This window comes from Lacerta agilis, chromosome 10 (genome assembly GCF_009819535.1).
Source record: "Lacerta agilis isolate rLacAgi1 chromosome 10, rLacAgi1.pri, whole genome shotgun sequence".
Taxonomy (NCBI): Eukaryota; Metazoa; Chordata; class Lepidosauria; order Squamata; family Lacertidae; genus Lacerta; species Lacerta agilis.
This window is the reverse complement of record NC_046321.1, coordinates 26,112,478-26,136,058: the sequence shown is the minus strand read 5'-3', so window position 1 is coordinate 26,136,058 and position 23,581 is coordinate 26,112,478. Positions and strand designations below refer to the sequence as shown.

At 46.0% G+C, this 23,581-nt stretch overlaps 1 protein-coding gene across 1 annotated transcript in view; it reads left to right on the top strand.

Annotated features, from left to right (window-relative positions):
• Positions 1-1,300: 1,300 nt before the first annotated feature.
• CACNG2 (calcium voltage-gated channel auxiliary subunit gamma 2) overlaps positions 1,301-23,581 on the top strand; it is a 123,625-nt gene continuing 101,344 nt past the window's right edge. The window contains 1 exon segment of the mRNA XM_033162998.1: positions 1,301-2,092. Coding sequence (XP_033018889.1) covers positions 1,882-2,092 — 211 coding nt within the window. The 5' untranslated portion in view covers positions 1,301-1,881.

Here is a 23,581-nt window from a genome sequence, read left to right as displayed (position 1 = left end):
TCTCTCTCTCTCTCTCTCTCTCTCTCAGAACAAGGACATTTGAGGACAAGATTCTACACATGCATCAAGTTCTTTATTTGTTCTGTCTTGTTTTGCCATTCCCTGGGCTTCAAAATATCAGTTTGTTGGAGTAAGCAATCTGTTATCTCACAGAGAGCTTTCAAAAGAAAGACAGACACACAACATAGATCCACACCCAACAATTCAACAGAACAACGGATGTAGTCCAACAGCAGCACCCTTCCCCCCCCAAAAAAATGTTTTAAGCACCCAGCCAAAGTAATGAGAACATTTCCCCCCCCCTTTTGTCAACATATATAACAATATATGCAAATAGATTTCAAATTACCCTTCCACGTTGCATTTTCACTGTCTCCCAGGAAGAGAAACGGCTGATTGAAGTTTTGTGCTGGACTAATTGTGATGTGAGGAGCTCTGGGCACTTATTACTGGAATGAGCAGGCTGGATGGGGGAGCGGGCGTTGGGGGGGGGGGCGCAGAGGATGAAAAGAGAGATCCAGCTACGCCTTTTTCTGAGCTCCTGAAGCGTAAGGGAGTAATCATTTCAGGATCTGGAAGGAGAGGGGTAAAAAAACGCAAAGGATCACGCAGGAAGGCTAATCGCCCCCGCCCTTCCTGCACTTGAGAGACAAGAAGGGTTACTATCATTTGCAGATGCTTGGGAAGAGGATCTAGGAAGTGGAAGGTGCCCCCCCCCTCCTTCTCCTCCGCGCGCCCGCCAACCCTCCTCAGTTTTCCCAGCAGCACCCCGGGCAAAGAGGTAAAAGAGCTGTTCTTCAGCACCGCGGAGTGATCGGTGCAGGGGAGCTGTCCATTTCAGCACCACCACGTTAATGCAGTAGGTGGGAGCGGAACTTGCAAGGCAAAAAGAGGCGCGAGACACCGACGAGCAGCATATCCTGCAGCAAGCCTCCTGGTTCCCCTGATCTTCGGAAGCTTTGCAGAGAGGGGGGAGGAAGGGAAATCCGTCTTGCTTCTCCGGGAGAGACTCCCCCCTCCTCTGCCCATTTTACCACCACTACCAACATCACCACCAATCACAACAACCGCTGCTCTGCCGCTGCCGTGAAGGGGGGGTGAAAAGCCATGGAAGGCAAAACCTCAGCACCTGTTCAGCTGAAATCAAGGGCTTACAATATACTGACAAGTCTAGTTCGGTGGTAGAAAACGGGGAGCGGAGGGAAGATCTGGAACGAGAGCGAGCCAACAGACGAACAAAAACCCCACCAAAAAAAAAATCCGAAGAAGAAACTGAAAAGAAAAGGGATTTTTCATGGCGCAGGCTGCAGAGCTGAGCAAGAAGACTGAAGGTTGCATCTCTGCTCTTACAGTCTCTAACTGTCTAGGTCCAGATAATGAGAGAGTGTGTTGAGGATGCTGTTTCTGTTGCCGCTGCTGCTGCTCCCCTGTTCACTGTGGAAGCCATCTCCAAATTAGCCATTACATATGGAAACTGGAGACCAGAATTTTAGAAAAAGGGATTAAGGCATCTCATTTTTTGGGGGGGTTATCTATTTTTTCCTTTATTTTATTTTTATATAATATATATATATCTATAATATATATATAATATTAACCGCCGGAACGTTTCTCTTTTAAAAGGCAAGCCTCTTCCCGTGTGATTTTTTTTTTCATTTACACTGATTCCGTGGGCTTTCTTACCTCCCTTTTTTATATATAGATTTCTCTCTATTGATCTCGAATAGATACCCATTATATTATTATTATTGCTATTATTACTATTATTATTCTTACTAGAGGAAATATTATTCTTTTATTTTATTATTAACATACAAACACACACACACACACACAGCCCAAGAATCAGAAGGCGGTTGGGTATTTGTATAATGAAGAATTATGGGGCTCTTTGACAGAGGTGTTCAGATGCTTTTAACCACCGTTGGTGCTTTCGCTGCCTTCAGCCTCATGACCATAGCTGTGGGGACCGATTACTGGCTTTACTCCAGAGGGGTTTGCAAGATGAAAGGTACCGGTGATAATGAAACCAGCAAAAAGAACGAAGAAGTCATGACCCATTCTGGATTATGGAGAACCTGCTGCTTGGAAGGTATTTGATTCCGGACCTCAACCTCCCCCCCCCCTCCCCGTCCCCACTCCGTCCCATTCCCTCCCATCTCCCTCCCCCCCCCCAAAAAAAAAATCTCCACCATTTTCTCGCTCCAACCCTGCCGCCATGGAACCAGGATGCTTGGGTTAGTTTCTGAGGAAAAGCAGTAAAGTTAGAAATAGCTCAGGTCCACGTCCCCATTCTGTCCCCGCTAACCCCTCTTTCCCTTGTCCCCTGGAAACCCTGTCAATGTGATCAATGATCACTGTATTGTGAAAACATCAAAGGGACCGTCTTGTTAAAGCGTGTGTGTGTGTGTGTGTGTGTGTGTGTTCGAGCCGCCTCTTTCCGGATTCTTTACAGTTCTTTTTTGGAAAGCGAGCAAAATGTTATATTATTGGAGTGCGCTGTTGGCTTCTAATGACGGGGTGGTTGGAAGGGGGGGGGATAATTGGTCTCCTTTTGCGAATGGATGTTGATGACGAGAAGTCTGGGAGAGTGAAAAGAGGGGGGAAAGAGGCAGAGCAACTTCCTATGTCTGGTGGCGTGTTCTGCCCCCACACCCCCGCTTCCTCACATGTACAATTTCTTAGCATCAACAACAGATCTTGTTATGTCTCGGCTGTCTGCCTAATTGGGTAAACTCGAATGTTCCCAGTTTTCTCCAGCTGAGTTTGCGAGGGGCTTTCGTAACGTCTCCTCCAGGCTGCTTATATACAGCTTGGCAATGTGTGGCTTGTTTATTCTTCCTATTATTATTATTATTATTATTATTATTATTATTATTATTATTATTGTGTTTGGGCTGGTTTCAAGGGTGGGAGAGATCTGTATGCCCTTCTCTCGCCAAATGAACAAGTGGTGGAGAGAGGAAGGGAAGGGGAGGGGAGAAGGGACAAAACCCTTTCCCTCTCTTCCCACCCCCCCACCCCCGTCTCTCTCTCTCTGTGTGTGTAATAGGAAAGTGAACAAGAGCAAGTCCTCTCGCACCCGGATTGACATGTCTGATGGGAGCAGGAGAATCACTACGGCAGCCAGTTTTTTAAATCAGACGCTGGAAATAGGCGGAGGGAGGAGGGGTGTCCGGGGCTTTGCTTTGAAATGTGCTATTCAGCATGGCTCTCTCGGTATAGATGTGCAAGGCTGCGAGGGGGGGCGAGGGAGAGAGGGAGGGAGGGCGGTGATGGAGCTGGGGGGGGGCTCTTCAGATCGTGCGTGGAAAGAAGGAAGGGAAGCTGATGCAAACGTGGGGTGTTTTGTGGACACGCAAAGCCTCGCCGTAATCAGACCGTCTGTTTTAAGAATAGAAGCTAACTTGGGGGGGGGGGGCGGAGCGGGGGATGGGTGGGCACACACGCAGCATGTACATGGCTTGCCTCGCGTCCCCGCCTCAAACCCCAAGCTGAGGCCGATAGCGCTCGCCGGCGATGCCTCGGGGGTACTGTACATAGGGGGGGGACAGGTCCCGCAAAATAGGATGGCGGGGAAAGGGAGCAGGGTCCTGGGAAGAGAAGATCAACGGCGCCTCTCTCCGCTAGTCGTTCATGGCCTCTCTTGCCCCCAAGCCCCAAGCCCACACCCTCCCCCTTTTTATAAAAATAGGGAGAATTAAGAAGTAAGGGGGGGTGGACCTGCTGTTTGAAAATGGTTGTGGCCGGGAAGAATAGCGACATCCCCCCCCCCCCTATTCTTGGTGCAAACGGTTGAGTGATGGCTGAACATGTTTTGAATAGCTAAGTGACTTCATTGAGCGATGGTCTGTTTGACGCATACTGCATTTGGTGCCCTTTCTCTCTCCAAGCCGCTGCCTTTTAACATATTCTGCAGAGGACTTCCATGCTGAATACTCTATGCTATCTCCCAGCCAGAGAGAGGCGGGTGGGGGTGGGGAGGAATCAATATGGGAAAATTAATCGGCGGCGTTTTAAACACGCCAACAACACACACCCCTCCAGAGAAGCGAATCTATCTGGAAATCTCTTCCCCTAAACACGCACACACAAAAATATTAAGAGCCTGTCAGGCTGCTCTACTCATTAACGCGGAAGAAAAGGAGATGCATCGATCGAACGAAGCACTGACGAGATCCCTGTCTTCCAAAAGCTAAAGGAAAGAGGCGGGATTGCCTCGGGGACTTGGGGGGAGGGGAGGGGGCTGCAGAAGCCTTCCCGATCGGTTTCTTTTAGGACGAGGAGCCGATGAGGATGACTCCTGCTGCTGCTGCTGCTGCTGGGAGCAGTCTGGAGCGCCAAGGAGGCGATCTTCCCGGGGGCTGGAGAGAGAGAGAGAGAGAGAATAAATAAATGTGGCATTAGTCCGCTTGTGCTTCTGGATCCACAGACACGTATCTCTGGCTACGAGGCATTTGGTGCGAGGCGGCGGCGTATGCAGGGGGTGGGGGAGGCGGTGCGGGTCGCTCAGGGAGGGAGGAAGAGAGGAGGAGAAGCTGGGCTCTCTTTCTCTTTCCTCCCATTTTGCACGAGCCTTTCCTCTCCCCCCTCCACACCAGCTCCCCTCCCCCACACACCCTCCCCTTCCCGGCAGCTCGCCTGGGCTGAGATCGCCCGTCGATTAAAAGGGCAAGGATCTTTTAATTAAAAGCTCCTAATTGTGCCCATCCCGAGACGTGCCGTCAGCCTTTTTAACTCGGCGGCTAGTGTGTGTGTGTGTTGCGTGTGCGCGCTCGTTTGTGTTTGTGCTCACACACCCCGTTTGTGTGTTTTGGAAAATCGCAGCCCTGCAAAAGGGGTGTGAGAAGAGCAGAGGCAACCGCCTGGGCTGCTGTCACGGCGGCGCCCCCCCCCCCCCCACGTTAGATGGGGAGAGCGTTCTTCTGCGCACACACACCCAGGCACGACACACGACCAGCCCTGCTCTGTTGAGCGTGCAGCTGAAGTTTCCCTGAGAACACCCCGTTCCTCCACTCGGGGGGTGGGGGGGAACCCCCAAAGGGAAGCAGCCTGGATGGCACACTCCGCCTGTTGCTCGCCCATCGCCGGAAGCGACGCCGGATGGAGAGACATGCAACTTTGTTTGGGGGGACGGACGAGGGTCGCTGCTAGCCCAGGGTTAGTCAGCAGCGCTGCTGGGGCGCTGGATCAGGACAGCCGAGCAAAGCACACGAGCTCCTGGGCTGAGGTTGGCTTTGCCCGTGGGCCTTTCCGGTCGGAGGCATCAGAAGCAGAAAGAGACTTGGCTTTTTTCGACTCCCCAGAAGAATAAGCATTAAGTGGCTCTGGGGTTCAGGGAAGCTACGTCGAGAGGCATTCTTTCTGATCTCCCTTTCTCTCTCGCTCTTCAGTCCCCCTCTTTTTTAATCGTGTCGTTTGTCCTCCTGGGAAGACTCCCTGGTTGGGTTTGAAAGTCGCCCATTGGGGAAGGACTCTAGCTATTTCTCAACCCCCCCCCCCAAACTTAGCTGTAATATTGGAAAGTGAGACAAAAGAACAAAAACTGGAAGGTTTGCTTTGTTTTGTTTCAAAAGGAAGATTGGGCATTTATCCCTTAGGGTCGCTCTACTTACATTTGCCATCTCTGTATGCTTACACAGAAGTAAACCCCATTGAATATAGTGGGACTTGCTCTCAGGTCAGTGTGCATAGGATTGCGGCCTTAGAAGGCTTGTGGCCTTGGAGAAAATGGGTTGCATTACAGTCACTGCACCGACCGCCTTCCCTGCAAATCCGTGGTCTTAGAATACGCTCTGATTTTTCCATGAGAGTGTACAAAATTGGCACCAAATGTTAATTTGTCCTTATATCAGTGCTTAGTTTACAAGAGAGGTTTTGCAATGCCCCCCTTAGCTACTGTTTTTAAAATACCACAGGCGATCACAGTTTAGCTAAAATTGGAGGGGGTAGCAAGGTGAGCTTGTGGATTTAATTCAGTGGCCCCTATCTTTCCTTTCATAATTGGAGCATTGCCTTATATCTAGCAGTTGTGAGATACTACGGCTTTTGTTAAATAAGGATCAAATCCACATCATTTCGAGAAGGCATGTATGCAAACTGAAGTGGGCTTTAAACACACTATATTTTTCATGTAAAACAAATGGTGCTTTTGTTGCTCATTTGTGGAATAGACAAATCATTTTGGCTGTAGGAATATCACATTTCCCTACAATAACATCTTACTATAGCAACAACATGTGATTCTGCCCTCCAACAAGCATGGTTGTTTGTTGCTAATGGGAGCTCTATGACTGCACAAGTGCCACAGTCCCCTACTGTAGGTACTGCCTCCTCAATGTTGTCCTGTGCAAGGGCCTCTAGTCTGGTGCTAGTTAACTTCATGACCAATTTGTTGGTGAACTTGAATGTCAGTGAATTGCAAGAGTTCCAGAAGACAAGCTTAGGCCGAGATGACCTCCAGATTGCCCAGTGGCCTTTGCAGCTCGAATGAGTAGAAGGATAGACGGCTACTGCTAATAAGAGAGGAGTGCCATTGCACTCAGGCCTTGCTCGCGAGCTTCCTATAAGAATCAGGCTGGCCACTGTCAGAACAGGATGCTGAGCTAATGGGTCTTTGGCCTGATCCAGCAGGGCTCTTTTCATGTCCTTGTCACCGAGTGATGAAACTCCTCCCTCTCCATTCCCACACTCAATTGTAGACCTTTTTCTGTTCCAGTCCTGTTGGAAGTCAATGAGACTACATTCAAATAAACATGGATAGGTGTGAGAGGCACAAGGTTTTGTGTGTGTGTGTGTGTGTGTTGGTTATATCAGAGACTGAGCAGTCAGTCATGTATTGTACCAGTCCAGTGTTGGACTACTTAGACACCCTAGTAACATTTTTCTTCTTATTTCCTTTTTTCGTTTTACAAAACAGCAAACACCAAGTAGTTGCCAATGTTCTACCCTACTGCTCTGCCACTTTGTGACAGTTCAGTCTTTGAAACCTTTGACTTTTTTAAAAAAGTTATGTTTCCTTTATTTATTTATTTGAAAGTCCTGTTGCTCTTTATTTACTTATTTTGTAAATAAGCAAGCAGTAGCGTGGCTGTTGCCACCTTGTATTGTGTTTTGCCAAGATATCATACTGCTGTTGCCTTTGAATCAGAACCTGCAGACATTGATATTTAGTTGGATCACACCTTGGCAGAATAAAATGCTAGTGAGAAGAGTTTGGTTTGGATTTGCTATCCCGCTTTATCACTACCCTAAGGAGTCTCAAAGCGGCTAACCATCTCCTTTCCCTTCCTCCCCCACAACAAACACTCTGTGAGGTGAGTGAGGCTGAGAGACTTCAGAGAAGTGTGACTAGCCCAAGGTCACCCAGCAGCTGCATGTGGAGGAGCAGGGAATCGAACCCAGTTCACCAGATTACGAGTCCACTGCTCTTAACCACTACACCACTAACCACTAGGGGGGCATCTGACAGCATGCAGGTCAGACCTAGTTCTTGAAGCAAATTCATCTTGTCCGTGTAAAAGCTTTTTTTTTTTTTAAATCCCCAATTTTATTAATGAAGAAAAACATTTGTTTATTAATTCATTTTGAAAATGTGTAAGAAACAGAGATATTCCACAATGAATGTTTAATCTCCCTTTTGGACCTTGTACGCAATACATACATGTTTGTATGTGATGTTTGTGTTTTATAAAGATGGAATGACATATTATACTTCACCCATGCATGTAGGCGGAAGCAGCTTCAGAAAGAGGAAATTTAAAGTGAGGTGGGCACAGTCAATTCTTCAGTTCTCCTCCCTGCTTCCCAGGCTGCTTTCCCACCACAGTGATCATAAAACATGTGTTTGCCAGATCAAACTGTGAAACCCTTAATGCAGAGAGGCAGGTGGGAGGCACCGTGATGCCCTCCAGAAGTTGCGGGACTCCAACTCCCACCAACCCCTGCCACCATGGCCAATGATCAGCCATGATGCTGGAGGCCCACAGATTCCCCAACCCCTGATGTTGGTAACTTTGTTGTAGTCAAAGGGAGGGGTGACAAAACACTATTTGGCCTCACTGTCTGTGGAATAAAACAATCCTCCGCCTGAAATGAAAAGCTGGCCATCCCTGATTTAGAATACCATGCACTGAGCTTTTACTAGGGATTTTTTTCCCCCAAGAAGAGTTACTTTGATCCTCAAGAGATTGGTTTAATCAGGGCTCCTGATGAAAATAGGTGGGGGGGGGGATGGGAAATATCATTTTAAAAAATCACTGATGTAATTATGATTACAGTACTGAGCTAGTGTATATTACATGCTCCGAATAGCTAGCATGTATGATATGAATACTATATATTTCAAATAAAAGGGGCTGTGATTTGTTGAGTGGAAAGGTGCAAAGGCTTATGCCCACCTAGATGTTGTGCACAATGACTCACATCACCAGCCAGCATGATCAATGGTGGGGTATGGTGGGAGCTGTAGCCCAGCAACTGTAGACCACATTGGCTGTCCCTGGTCTAGAGTGTCTTCTCTTAATCAAGACAGCTATATACATAGCCTGGTGGCTGTCTCAGTCCTGGCTTCTTCTGTTTCAACTATCAGTTGTTTTTATTCACTCACTCACTCATTCATTCATTCCTTATACTTCTAACCTACGTTTCAACACAAAGTCACCAGGATGAGTCAGCTACACCCAATCTTGAGATGGACAGCTATCACCTATCCCAGGGATGGAGAATTCGTGGCCCTCCAGATGCTGTTGTATCTCACCTCCCATCGCCTTCAGTTAGCATGGTCGATAAGATTATGGGAACTGTAGTCCAGCAATATCTGGAGGGCCAAAGGTTAGGTGTCCTGTCCTAACCCTAATCCTTAGACAGTTCGTGCTCTACATTCAGCCAAGGGAAACCACCGCTTCATACAAAATGAAAGACAACAGCAGGTGCTTATACCCCATCTCATGATTAGAATTGCCACCAACATTTTGCCTGAAGCAGAATTTGCCATGAGTCTCTAGTTCCAGCTCTGAGAAAACCAGCAGAATTCTGAGAAGGCAGGGGAAGAAGAAGGCAGTTACACATCTGCACAAATGATTATCAAAAAGTGCTGAGCATGCATCCCTGCAAACAAATCAGGTTTTAATCTTCTCCTTTCTTTATAGGCACTAGAGTCAAACTTTGAAGTTCAGATCCATCCTGGAGGGCTTTCTTCCTCATGGCTGGATTGAGCAAAGATGTCAGCCCCCAGCTGCACTGACATTCCAAAATATACTGTTTTCCTCGTCTTAACAAAGAGTTCCAGTCCACCCCTAGAATATTATTCCTCTCATTAGATTAGGTTCCCCACTCAGGCTCCTTCGTTGGCATGTATTAGAACCATCACATTTTAATACTTTATTATTACTATTTTTCTTTTATTTTTGCTCTTGGCCATTCTGTCTTTTTTGCTGCAGCAGGCTCTAGTTTTCCAAGTTGGGGGCTGGGAAGAGACCTTTTTGGGTTTTTAATTGCTCGTTTGTATGTCAAGGAGCTGAAATCAGCAAACTCTTATCAGCCATCTTATCCCTTCCTGCAAAGCTCTTTCTTTGATGGCCATTTCCCTCTTAGCCTCTATCTATTAATTTTGATGAATGCTATTTCTGAGCCCTGGTTAAATCTCCATAACTAGGGACTAATTTGGTCTTCCTTTTTACAGAAATCCAGAAGCCAAAAGGAGATGCCTCACAAAGCAAACAGGGATGACTTTGATTTTCTTTCACTGCACGGTTATTGGGGTTGTCATGTCATTACTATCAGAGGAGGGATTGGTCTTGGAAGCTTGCATGTGGGGCAACAGGCAGAGAGCACAATCGACTGAGAGTAAGTGTGTGTGCTGCACAAGAGGTTAGACATCCCTGTGGATTTGCCTGGTGTGAAGGCAAGTAATTGAATGGAGGCTGGTGATGAAAAGAATCCCAGCCAAGAGACCCTTTCTGAAGGAAATTAACGAGCTCATTGCTCCCTCTTTGCAGCTTGTCATAGCTGAGCAGTGCAGAGTGCAGATGTGTTTGAGTGCAATTTCAACCAACACATAAGCCAAGCGTTGACATACACCGAGGCGGAAGGCAGGCAGGCTGCATTCTCACTTTTGTGACATTTCCTTGACCTGTGCAGAACCCCTGCTATTCAGCCTCAGTCCCCCCATATTTTCCTGCCAGCATTATTTAGGCACGGTTCATCTCCTGGCTCTGTGATCTGAGTTTTCCACCCCAAGGCCCCTATATAATTTTGCCAATGCACCTTGGTCTCAGCTTGTTCTCAACTTCGGAATCCTTCTCATATTAATCAATCCCCAGCAGAGCTTTTGCCAATACACCCTCAATCTTGATTTGCTGTAATAGCCGGTTTCCCCGTTCTGGAGTCTCTGCAGTGCTTTACATCCTCTGTTTTGCCAGACCAAACTCCTGCTATTTGTGCTAGGACTCGCACAGCTTTGCTCATGCACGTCCAGCCTGATTTATAATACCCCTCGCTGTTCCAGCCTTAGATTTCCTCTGAGCACAACACAGTTAATTGCTGTGGATTAAGGCAGGGTGGTTGTATCTTTGCAGAAAGGCCCAGATACAGCACTGTTTCTCATGCAGAGCAGCAAGTGATTGCCCAATACATTGCGCACATTCGAGTGGCAGGCCGTCCATATGCAGCAAGGGTTGAGAGAGGGCCATAACTCAGTAGACGAGTTCAAGCCATGCTATAGGAAGTTCAATCCTTGGCGTCTCTGGGTTGTTGGGTTTAAAAGAAATGAAAAACTCAAACAGCAGGACTGGGTAATTTCTCTATCTGAGGATCTGGAGAGTGGCTGCCTATCAAGGTAGATGACACTGGACATGATGAGACCTTCTGTCTGAGTGCAGAGATTTGCTTGTTAATTAAATGCCATCGGGGCAGGAGCTTGAAGCAGAAGTCCAGGCCCCCACTTAGCAGAAGTATCAGAAAGGCCACAAACAGGCTTACCTGGTGCCTTCGTTACATATGTTTAGGTGCCAGGCAAAAAATTCCTCTTCTCTCAGGCCTTTGGCTAATTAAATAATCTGTGGCCTTTTAAACTGTGGGAGGGGGTTATTGTTATTGTTGGCTATCAGTGTATGTTTTTTGGGTGTGCCTATATAGTCAACCATCCTGTGATCCTCGGGTGAAGGGCAGTCTAGAAATTTAGTAAAGAAAAGAAAACATTGCAAGGCTACCTTACCAAATTTTGAAATATGCGAAGTAATATGCATTACCATCTAAAGAGAACCCAACCCCAACCCCAACCCCAACCCTGCAAGATCATTATGTCCACTAAATATATCCCTGTCTGAATGAATGCAAGCCACGTAGGTCCATCTGTTGGATGGAGCTGGTGGGTTTCGCACAGCCCATGTGGTTTCTGTTGCTCTTGAGAGAGGTGTAGGGTTGTCTGAAGAAAGGGGTTAAATGAGGTTATTTTGGAAGCCGGAAGCAGAGGCGCAGGTTTCATGGGCTTTGTGGTCCTCCAAATATTGTTTCCTGGTTTGGGTTTATTTCACTCTGCAGAAGGATAGTGGAGGATAGTGACACCTGATCAGGCGCAGATTACCAGGGGTAGGCGACCTGTCAATATATTGCTGAATCTAGGCCCAACCAGAATGGCCAATGGTTAGCGATGCCCAGAACCCTAGGCGAATAATATCTGATGGGTACCTTAGGTTAGGCTATCATGAGATACGTAAGCCTAAAAGATGAAGTGTTAAAGACTGTATAACAATTAAGAGCAAAGAGCAACGTCGCTGCTGTGCAAGGGGGGTGATGGATAGGTTAAGGTTGTCCTGGAATGCACCATAAATTGCCTCCTTCAGGAGAGTGAGAAAGAAACTGTAGTGAGAAGGATGTGGATCTGCAGTGTAGCAGCAGCAGCAGCAGCAGCATCACTATCATGCGATGCATTTGCACAGAGACACAGAAAAGATTCTCACTTTTTCCACAGATACTAATAACGTTCTCATTTGACTAGCAAATCCTTCTTCTCCCTCTCCCCATGCAGTCCCAGAATTGTGTAGCATAAAGTAGACCCCTTCCCCTGTGCGCATGCATGCTTATGTGATCTTGCTTTTGGGTCAAGGGAAATTGAGCCTCAATAAAACACAATTCCACCTAGATCTCAGAGCACTGAGGATTTTGCCCTCCCCCACCTGCTGTGCCAATAGGCTTCCCAATCAAACTGGGAAAGTGTATCTTATTTCAGGGAGAGCCTGGCCTGCACCATTCTTGCACTGTGCTTTGCTTCCTGAGGCAGCATTTGCTGGGAAAGAAGAATGCAGCTTGGCACAATAGGCATGTTCCCTTTTCAAAGGAAAAGGGGAAATGCTTTACCAAATTGTACAGCGGCTAATTCCTCCCCCCCCCCATCATATTTTTTTTCTTCATACCTATAAAAAGAATTAGGGTAGGCCAAGGAACATTAAAAAAGGAAGAAGAAATATAAAAGGCAAGCATTCAATAAAGATAACCAGTCGTGGCACATATTTTTCTTATGTGCAATGATTTTGGGTGTCATGAAATAGCAGCAAATTGTTTGTTTTTTAAATTATATTTTTCACTGTCAAGGAGGGGAAGGCTCAGGTGCCAAGATAAGATGGGTGGTGGGCCTGTGTACTATGCACAATTGCTTCTTTCGCCACCCCCACTCCACCCCGCTGTCCCCACACCAACATACACATCCTGAGCATTTATATTTTTTTAGGGCACCATTTGCTACTTTGCCTCAGGCAGCAAACTGCTTTAGGCCAGCCATGCTTGGGAGAAGTAAACATAAAGGAACAGGCATCCCCCCAATCTCTCTTTAGATCTCCTTAGACTGGTCTGCCCTCCCTCAATCTACATTCCCAGTAATCTGTTCTCCATTCTTTTCTTTTTTTAAATAGTTTTTATTTAAAAAAATTATTGGGTTACAAAAGTACACACATCATCTCTGCTTTCAGATCATAAACTCTTTTTTTAAAAAAAAACAACAGATCATTTTTATTTGATGTGAGACTTTCATGCTGTATACAGTATATGGTTGGGGGGAAGAGACGTGGGGAGAGAGAGCAGCAGGGAGAGAAGTGGGTAGTAAACGTTCATTCTTTTTACATCTTCATTCTTGCCTGTATTTCCTTCCCTCTGTTGCTTTTCTTTTATTCCCTTCTTCCTCTTTTCGTTCTGGCATTTCTGCTTTCTGCCACCTTTCCGTTGCCTCCATGTTTCATTATCACACCTGCAGCTTCGCCATATCACAACATCTCACCACTGGGGTTGGGTTTTTTTCCACCTTCACTCCAGCGGACTCGCTTCTTTTGTATTATGGTCTTCACTGCTTTTTTCTTCACATCTCTTTTAAGATTGCCTTTTTGCTCCCTATCCTCTCTGCTTGATTCCTCTTTCTTTCCTCAGCTGAGGAACAGGAAAGCTGCTGTTTCTCATAAGGGTAAGAAGAAACCATATATCATATTTCTGTGCCTTCTCCTGAATCCACATGCCTTCATCTACTCATGGCTTTCTCTCCTGTCACCTCTAAGGAACAGATGTGCCTAGTTTCATTGTGCAAACTTTGCTATGGCAAACAGAAGTTGGTCAAGATCAATTGCTATGATTTGTACCGGATTCAAACGCCCATAGTCTTGTCATATAACATCCATTGCTATAGGAACAAGGTAGCAGATTCTCACCATATGTACGAACATGCAAAGTTGGAGTGTTTTTTGCAGGAGTAATACATAAGCTGGTCAGGAAGAGCTGCAGGCAACATTTTGATGTGGCTATTCAAAGAACTCCCAGGTTATATAATGCATTTTTACCACTGATATTGGCCATCTTGGATTTCAGAACATTTGAGAACATGACAGATCCACATCCCAAAATGGTTATTCTCATCCCTCCAATAATAATTATGCTAAGCCATCTAATAAGGAACCAATCCATGGTTCAACAAAAAAAGGCTTGGAGCTCCAAAGCCAGGTGGGCTTCAAAGCGTGGCTTCAAAACTTGGCCAGGACAGGGTGTTGCAGGGAACAACAATCACACCATACATTTAAAGCACTGTGATATCACTTTAAACAGTCATGACTCCCCTGTCCAAAGAATTCTGGAAGCTGTAGCTTGTTAAGGGCGCTGAGAGTCGTTAGGAGACCCTATTCTCCTCCCAGAGCTATGATTCCCAGACTTCTCTGGGAGCAGTGAGTGATTGTTAAATCACTCTGAGAATTTTAGCTCTGGGGGAGGAATAGGGGCCTTCTAACAACTCTCAGCAGCATTAACAAACTACAGCTCCCAGAACTCTTTGAGGAAACTGCGACTGTTTCAAGTGGTATCATAGTGATACCAGCCACTGCTGCAAGCATAGACCTTAGCACTGGCCTTGGGGGGATTTTTGAGGGATGGATACCGTTGTTTTCATATTTCTTGAGTCTGAATTGCTAAGCCTGCTCACTCGCACCTTTACATTTTGTACTCATCCATTGTCCCTATCAACCTGAAACAGCCTCATTTTTCTGGTACCTTTCTTCAATCAATATTTGCCCTTATTTTGTCTCTGTTTAAAAATGTAAAGCTTTAGTGCACGCAGCTGGAGTTGCCAGTCTTTAGGTATCAGTCTCCTCTCTTTGATCACCAAGCAATGACCCTCCATGTGGGGGCACTGAGTGGGACTACATCTGGTCTGTTTCACCTGCACATACCTGCCCTTGCATGAACATCAACACACCTTGTTGTGGACAGCCAAGGCATATGCGGCAGCTGATGAAGTTCTCTGTGACCCCATTCAGTATGACAACCTTTGGAAATTATGGTCCCCCACCCCACCCTACTGTATCGTCAGCTAAAATAAAATACATCATATTTACTTCTAAATCAATAAAGGTCAGGCTGTTGCAGAAAAAAAAATGAATGCAACAACCTGTGTAGGGAAGAGCCTCCCTTAAGGTCTACTGATGTATATTGGGTGGGGCTCAGGGAAAAGTGACAACCTGGATAGTATGAGTACACTGTTTTCACATGGGAAATATTGCATGGCAGCAGCAAGGACTCTGTTCCTTCCAGGCATTACTAGATTCTAACTCCTATCAGTCCCAGTCAACATGGCCAAGAGTCAGAAATAATGGGAATTGTACTCCAACAACACCTGAAAGCCACAAGTTCCCCACATCTAAGGTCAGAGGCATTGAACAAGGCCGTGCGATGCTGTGTCGGCAGCTGTCCTCCTTTGACAGAGGTGACTTTTCCGTTGTACTGGGAGTAGAGGCGGGACGATACATGAGAGAAAGAATGCTCTTCTGTGTTATGTGCATGTGGGGGTAAGTGACTTACATGGGGAAAGCACAGTGCCGTTTTTAAGAAGGGAAGGGCCGGTGCCTAGGTCTGATAGGAAGTCTGCATGCCAAACTACTTGAGTGGATACTGTGGTTACTCAGTAGGGAAGAGAAGGCATTCTGTGTGCCTCTTCCAAATGGTATTTCTTTAGTCCTGGAGTTGCCAACACTGTCCCAAGAGGATGGTCAGGGTGCAAAGTTAAGCTGTGTGGCTGCTATCCACCGGCATCCACATCCCGGCCCTTTGAGACTTTCTGGTCCCACATAAACCCAACTGGAGAGGGATGGTGATAATGATTAATTAGGATGCCCCGGTTCCCATTTTAGCAGAGGGAAGAACAGGCACCCCTGGGCCTGCCCAGCTCTGGTGGCCAAGCCCAGATGGGCAAAGCCAGGTCCTACAGTCCAACCTGCCAGCTGCTCTGCCCATTCTGCTTCCTTTTGCATCCATGAGAATGTTTGCCAAGCGTACAAACAGCATCGAACATGCAATCAATGCCATTGGTTGCTGCTCTGGGTTTGTTTTGCTCTTTTAAAATACATGTGAGAGACTGCCTAGTTTCTCTCACACACACGCTGGTGTAACTCATGAGTCACTCGACTGAGAGGGGGGTGGGGAAAGAGAGACGGTTTTATATTTGGTATTGAAGCAGTTTAAGCAAGAAGAGAACTGGGCACTTATATAAGAAGCTGGCTTCTACTGAGTCAGACCAATGTTCCATAGACTAGTATCTATGCTGACCGGCAGGCGCTCTCAAGGCAGCTCTTTCTCTTCATCTGCTGCTCTGAGTTCCTATAACTAAAGATGCTAGAGTTTACCAGATGCCTGTCACCAAGCCTTTTCCCTCCTTCTGTTTTCACATAATTTAGAAATCATTTAGTTTTACGTCTCTCAGGAATCTTTTTTAGAGCGGGGTATGTATTTTCTGCCCTTTCTGATCTCCTCTGTTACACACACACACACACACCATATTTCATTTTATTTTTTTAAATGCAGCTCAAATTTAGTTGTGATTTGAGGGCTCCTTTGCACATCCCTCCTTCTAAAGTGTTCCCTTGACGTAGGTTGAGGTTAGTGCTAAGCCAAAATTTCCCAGAATGCATTATCCTGGGAGAATTCCTGACATTTGATTCTCTCTCTCTCTCTCTCTCTCTCTCACACACACACACACACACACAGAGAGAGAGAGAGAGAGAGACATTCTTAGAAAAATAAGACCACCTTGCAAAATTTCCTCTGAATATTCTTCACTATTCTTATTTATTTTTATTGGGGGGGGGGGTGACGATGACTGCCATTCTTTCTCTCTCTCCAACCCCCACCAGTACCGAAATATGCTAGGTCTAAGGCACAGTAGAGGAGCCAAAATAGTGGCCAGACTGCCAAAGCAGTTGTTGTTGTTGCTGCTGCTACTCACTGGATACAACAAAAAGCCCTGGATACAACAAAAAACACACAATAAATAAAACTGAATTTTAAAAACCCAACTAAATTATTACACTATTAAAAACAGCAGTGAATATACTTAAAACATTTTTTAAGGGTGTGTGCATGCGCGCGCATACACACATACAAAACCCACTCCCAAAAGACCCTGCCATAACATGCCAGTTAGTGGCCAAAGGCCTGTTGGATCAAACATGCCTTTGCCTGCCAGTGAAAGGAAAACAAGAGAGAGGGAGCCAGCTTTGTCTCCTGTGTTAGGAGATACAGTCCTTCAGATAGGCTGGACCCAAGCCATATAGGGCCGCAACCCAAAATGGGAAAGGAAGAAGCTGTGCAACTCCTACTGCTAATGGGGAGTCCCACATGTGAGAAGCTGCTCCTCCAGCCAGTTTCTCTGCCCACAATTTGGGTAGAGAATTCTGAGAGGTGATTTGCTCTAGTTGCAACAATAGGAGGAAACTTCTCTTGGTCAAATGTGAAGCTTTTCAGGAGGTAAGGGGAGGTTTAAACAAGAGCCCATGACCATAAACCACATCCACGAGAAGTGACTGGTGAAGGTTATGATCCTTCCTATATCTGCTACCTCTGGAACTATCGACTACTTGGCATTTGAGGTCTTCCTGCAAGCCCTCCACCCTATACTGTTACACATCACCCCAATCTCTGAGTGGTACAGAATTCCAGGGATCCCAAGCCCAGGGTTTGTGTTTCTTTTGAAATGAGACACAGTGGAGGCTGTGGTGTCTGTATGATATATGGTTTATTTACACATATCTGCAACCTGAGCCTACAATGGAGGGGTTCACAGCATTAGCACCCCAAGAGGGCCTTCCTTCCCCCATAGCTGCAGCCTTGGATTTCAGCAGAAATCAAACATCACTTTGACTGTCTGACATCCCAGTCTGAAGCTTTTAGCTCACATCATTCAACTCCCAACCCTAGCCTTTTTCTTTCTAACCACCATCCAGCTGAGGGAGGGTGTCCATCCATTTCCCATCTGGTACAGATCCACTTCCTTTATTCCCTTAGTGGTCCATTACCTAGGCTATCACCTCACCAGGTAGCTAGCCTGTTTTGCATTTTAACACTTGCTAGATCCAGGGATTAGAAGGGTCCCATAACAATATCAATGGCCAACGTGACTGCAGCATCAGTTACTATTTCTGCCTGGCTGATTGAGGAAATGCCCTATCTTTTCATGACATTCCCTATCCTCAGCAGATGTGATCTTTCTGAAACCTCAGTTACTTGTTGGACTATATACTGCTGAATTGTGGCTTAAAAGAAGACCTTTCCTTTTAAATGCATAATGCTTTAAGCCCTCACCAGCCCATGGAGCCCAGTGGAATTCTAAGGCCCCTACTTATTTCATTGATAAACTCCTATTGTGTAACAGCTGCATGATCTTTGGTGGAGCAGTTCCATACCAGCTGCTCACAGACATCTCCCAGGCCATAATCCCTTATTGTGAGATTGGCAATTTGTTTCTGTGAATGTGCAAAAGAATGGCAGATGTGCTGTTTGAGCCTGGCTCTCTGCCCCCTCAGTTCCAATCTGCCTTTGTCTTGCTGTCTCTTCTTTCTTCTGAACCTTCAGTGACTTGTTCTCCCCTACCCTCTACATATTCCCCTTACTTTCACCTTAATCCCACCCTTAAGGACCTGTCAGGGACTGGCTGGATGCAGAGGAGTGGTGGGAGTTACCACCTGGGGAACCCGCAGGGGAAGAAGGCTCAGAGCCAGGGGATTGGTGGTGGGGTGATGACGTGTGGCCAGAGGGAGAAGACTGGGAGGAGGAGGGGTCAGAAGAGGTAACAGGGTTTGGTGAGCAGGAAGAGGCTGTGGCAGAGAGCAGTTCAGATTCCGAGGTTGAAGCAGAGGCTGCAGGGGAGTCAGGCCAGGAGACAGAGAGGTAGGCTACTGAAGAAGCCAGGGAGTCTCCCCCTCCTGCTGCAATGAGCTCCCCTCCTCCCCCTAGTCTCCTAGAACATGCAAATAAATGAAGAGGGCAGAGCAGAGACACAGTTTGCAGTGTCTTAGAAAAGACCCTGGAGAGGAGGAGCCTTTGGAAATGATGGGAAGGCAGGAACCTTCAGTCCTCGCAATTGGCTTGTTGGAGCAATATCTACTGGGAAGATTTGCTGGGATCACTAGGCCTGTGCCATTTTGGTTTCTTGAATAAAGTCTTAACTTCACAGACTCTGTGTTTTGCTTTGATTGCTGACCTGCACTTGACTACAGCTCCTGACAGGATCCTATTCTCTGGTCACCTAGGCTTTTATGTTTTTAGTTGGGCTCCAGTGAGTAGGACCAACAGGTTCAAATGAGAAGAAAGAGGATTTAAACTTAGGAATAATTTATTGACAGTGTGAGCAGCAAAGGTGGTGGGCTGTCTTTTGTTAGAGTGAATGGCCAGCTTCTCAGGGATGCTGTAGGAATAGGTTTCCTGGATCAGTAGATGACCTTTGAGGTCTCTTCCAACTCTAGAAATTTGTAATTCACACAAATTACTTATAGGGCTCCTAGGTTCTCTGAAGTTAGCAAATGAAAACATGGTGTTTGCAGACTCCAAGTTTTGTTGTTAACAAGTCTATGTGTTCCCTTCCCTCAGCTGGCCACAAACAAATGTTGGCTGCTTCTGTTGAGAGCTGTCACTCAAAGAGGAAGGAGGGAATAGGCAGAAATGCTGAGTGCTCCGATACATCCAACTTCTCTCTCTTCACTCCACCTACTGAACACGCCAGTGTGGATGATCCAGTCCTAAGAGGCATAGTCTACCTCTTCTCTCACTCTGATGGTCTGACAGCTGTCATTCAAGTAAGGCTCTCCCAGGCACAGGGCTGCATCAGCAGCTCTCAATAAGCCAGGATAAAGGCTGTGGAAAGTGGTGAGACCTTATTATTGGCTCACGGAGGCTAAGGAAGCTAGAGCTTGCCACTCAAACTATCACAAGCAAATTCAATGCCAAAATGGATAACACCATAAGAACCTGCTGACTCTAGTCCAGCATCCTGTTCTCACAGTGGCCAGGCAGGTACCTATGGGATGCCTACAAGCAGGACATGAGCACAACAACACTCGTCTGTGATTCCCAGCAACTGGTATGGAGAGGCAAAATGCCTCTGACAGTAGAGAACATAGCCACCATAGATAGTAGCCAATGGTAGCCCTATCTTACATCATGAATTCATCTAATCCTCTTTCAAAACCCAAGTTGGTGGTTATCACTACCCCATGCAGGAGCAAATTTCATAGTGTGCACTGTGTGCAGTACTTTATTTTACCTGTTCTGAATGTTCCAAAATTCAACTTCATTCTCCTCCCCTCCACTGAATTAGGCTTGTAGCCAATAGAATAAGTCATGATGTGTATTTGGTTGCATTGTGTAATGTGGTGCCCATGGTAGTTTCTCCATTTTGCAAATGGGCCCAAAAGATTGGCAATCCCTGTCTTCAATTAATGCCTGGGTGGAGTATCCTAAAGACTGGGGTGCTAGTACTTACCACGAGTGGGGGAGGGAGATGTGAGATACGATGTCAATGGGGGAGAGAAACAGCCAGACGTTATCTCAATGTGCCTGATGTGTGATCTATGAGGTATGCATGCATGCGTGTGTGTGTGTGTGTGTGTGTGTGTGTGTGTGTGTGTATATATATATATATATATATATATATATATATACATACATACATATCTACACAAGGGACAGGGCTGTAGATGGAGCAATCTCCCTCTCCTCTAAGAAGCTGGCTTGTCTCTCAGTTGACAAAGGGTGTGGACTCCTCTCCACTGTTCATCACTTATGTCCCTCTCCTTGTCCCCAATGTATTTTCCAGCAGCAGAGATAGAGGGACCACTTATACTTTACACACACAAAAGAGAGGCAATGCATCACTGAAAAAGAGAGCAGAGATGCATCTATGCTAATTTATAAGTAGAGATGCCAGTTTGGAATTTGGAATTTAAACTGAAATATAAGACATCTCACCATAGTAGGGAAGACGGACCAGGTGACTGTGTGCTTGCTCAGCCTGCTGTATTGGTGCTAACTCAGCTCAAGGCCCTGATCTCCCTTCTTATGGTTCTTTATCTTTAAAACCAAACTTGAGCCAGAGAGCTCTTCAAACACAGGAAGCCTTCACATAGAGGATTGTCCTCTGACAGCCCTTCAAACAGATAAAATGAGATGCCACCTTGGACAGCAGCATTTCTGTCCCTTTTCACAAAGGAGATTTTCACAATAAGTAAAGGTTATTAAGAGGTCATAGCAAGACTTGGAATGATAGCCAACTGAAGCCAACATGTGCCCTTCAAATGTTGCTTGACGCCAACTCCCATCAACCTCAGCCAACATGGCCAATAACAACATCTGGAGATCACCATGTAGGGCAACATCTGAAGGGTACTCCTGGAGTAAACTGAAGGAGAAAGACAAGTGATGGAACTAGTGACAGTGTGAAAGAAAGTACAGTGGTGCCCCGCTAGACGAATGCCTTGCTAGACGAAAAACTCGCTAGACGAACGGCATTCGCTAGCGGAAGGCTGCCCTGCAAGACGAAAAAGTCAATGGGGCTGCCTCGCAAGACGGGGGGGGGGATTTCGGCGCGAAAACCTCTGCGCTGCATTGCCGCTTCGCTAGATGAAAAATTCGCTCTACGAAGACACTCGTAGAATGAATTATTTTTGTCTAGCAGGGCACCACTGTAGGAGCTTTTGGTATCTATATAAAACAAGAGCAAACAAAGTGAAGTAAATGGGAGGACAGGGGCAGTAGAAATGAAAACATTGGAGAGAGCAGCATAGGTCCATGTAGTCTCAGTCAAGAGGAGAACCAGTGGCCCCCCAAATGGTTCTGGACTAAAACTCCCATCATCCCTGACCATTGACAGTGTTGGCTGGGGCTGATGGGAGTTGGAGTCAACCAATGTAGGAAGGGCCACAGCATCCCCATCCCTGACACACAGAAAGAGAAGAGGTGATAGAGATCCATATAGTTGTGAGTTTGATGTTTACTGTATGTAGGTTTGCCATGCAGCAGTGCTGGATCACAATTTGGGACTGAAGAAAGGGATGTTATTGTCTGAGCTAATTTTACTGCAGGGAATAAATGCCCAGGAAGTAGTTGGAGATCTCTCTAGAAAATCTAGAGCAGCAAAAGTCATCAATAGGTGACACCCTCCTTTCCCAGCTATGAGACGGGGGTCGATGCAAGCTCTGTCTGTCGAGTACAACAAGAGAAGCTGTGTGAAAACAGAGTTTGAGCTGAAGATATCTGAGGGGTGCAGCTACCTCTCTCCAGGGATCTGATAAAGGACAGATGATCTGTTGACTGCTAGCAGTTGTTTTAATTATTGTTTGGTAAATTTCTATCCCACATTTCCTCTCAAAGGAGCCCATGGTATGGATGGGGGAGAAAATTGTTTCAGTTTGCATTTGATGCCAAATCTCTCAAATTTACCTTTCCAAAACAACATGAGAACCGAAACACAGCCATCTTTCAAAATTTGCACCTCCACAAATTTTACAATGCAGTTCTCCAAGCAGGCAGTGTTTATAAAAATGTATACATTAGGAGGGAAATGTGCCTGAAAATGAATACAGTAGTGAAAATAACACATAGAAATACATTATATGAGGGATAACTGCTTACAAAAATGTTTATGTTAGTCAAAGCTGCATTAAAAAAATGTGTTGTTAATGCAAATGGATAGAAGAATGTGGAGAACTGAATTTAAGATTGAAAGAATGAGAAACAGAGATAACCAAAAAGTGCATAGCCTTCCATCCCTAGCCTAGAGCAACAAACCACAAAGCAGTAAAACAATAGACTTTATGCCACTTGCTTGCAACAATGCTCTGCCATATGGGGCCAATCAGACCCACCAGTATTCCCCATTTGGCCAATGGCACTGATTTGGCCAAGTCCTGCCCACCTTCCCTACACTTGATCACATCACATTGTTACCTGTTCCATACCATGCATTATATATGACAATGCCAGGTATGGAGCAGGTAACAATGTGATTGGGCGAAAAGGACTTGCACAATGCTATGCAAGCCTGACATTCAGAAGATCATCAGCATGGGCAAAAATGGGTAACCTGATGTAATGGATAGGTGGGTAGCTCTGTCCACCAGTCAAACTTGGCCCATGGGGGTGGGAGTGATAAAGATCCAGCCCTCCACCAGATCAGTTCCCTACACCTCCTCTACTTGTCTATTTGTGCATAAACCAGATATCACAAAATCACCATATGTCTCAAGTGACCTCTCCTCCAGAAGGAAACCAAATCCTGGAACTTCTTGCTGCTCAGGCAAATATGGAGTAGATGTAGAGAGAAGGCAAAATATCAAAATACCTTACTGACTTCTTGCTGTTCCTTCCATCACATTCTCAAGAACAGCTCCCAGGGTGCCTTAATGTAAACCACGACAGTCAAATTGTTTAAAAAAGAAAAAAAGACCAGTACACTTGTAGCATAGAAGCAACCTTAGGGTAATGTTACCAGATTTATTTCAATGAATCTGGGGACACTATCTATAAATAAATAAATAAAAATAAATAAAAATTCCTGCCAGTAGCACCTTAGAGACCAACTAAGTTTGTTACTGGTATGAGCTTTCGTGTGCATGCACACTTCTTCAGATACCTAATTATCTAATGCCTTTTTGGAGCACTAGCCATGCTTCCTCCCTCCCTCCCTCCCTCCTTGCAGTGAGATCCCCTACAGGCTTACTTAGGAGTAAGCGTTAGCAGAAACTGCCTCCTGCTGCTGCTGCCCTGCCCGCCGGTCTGGCTGTCTCCT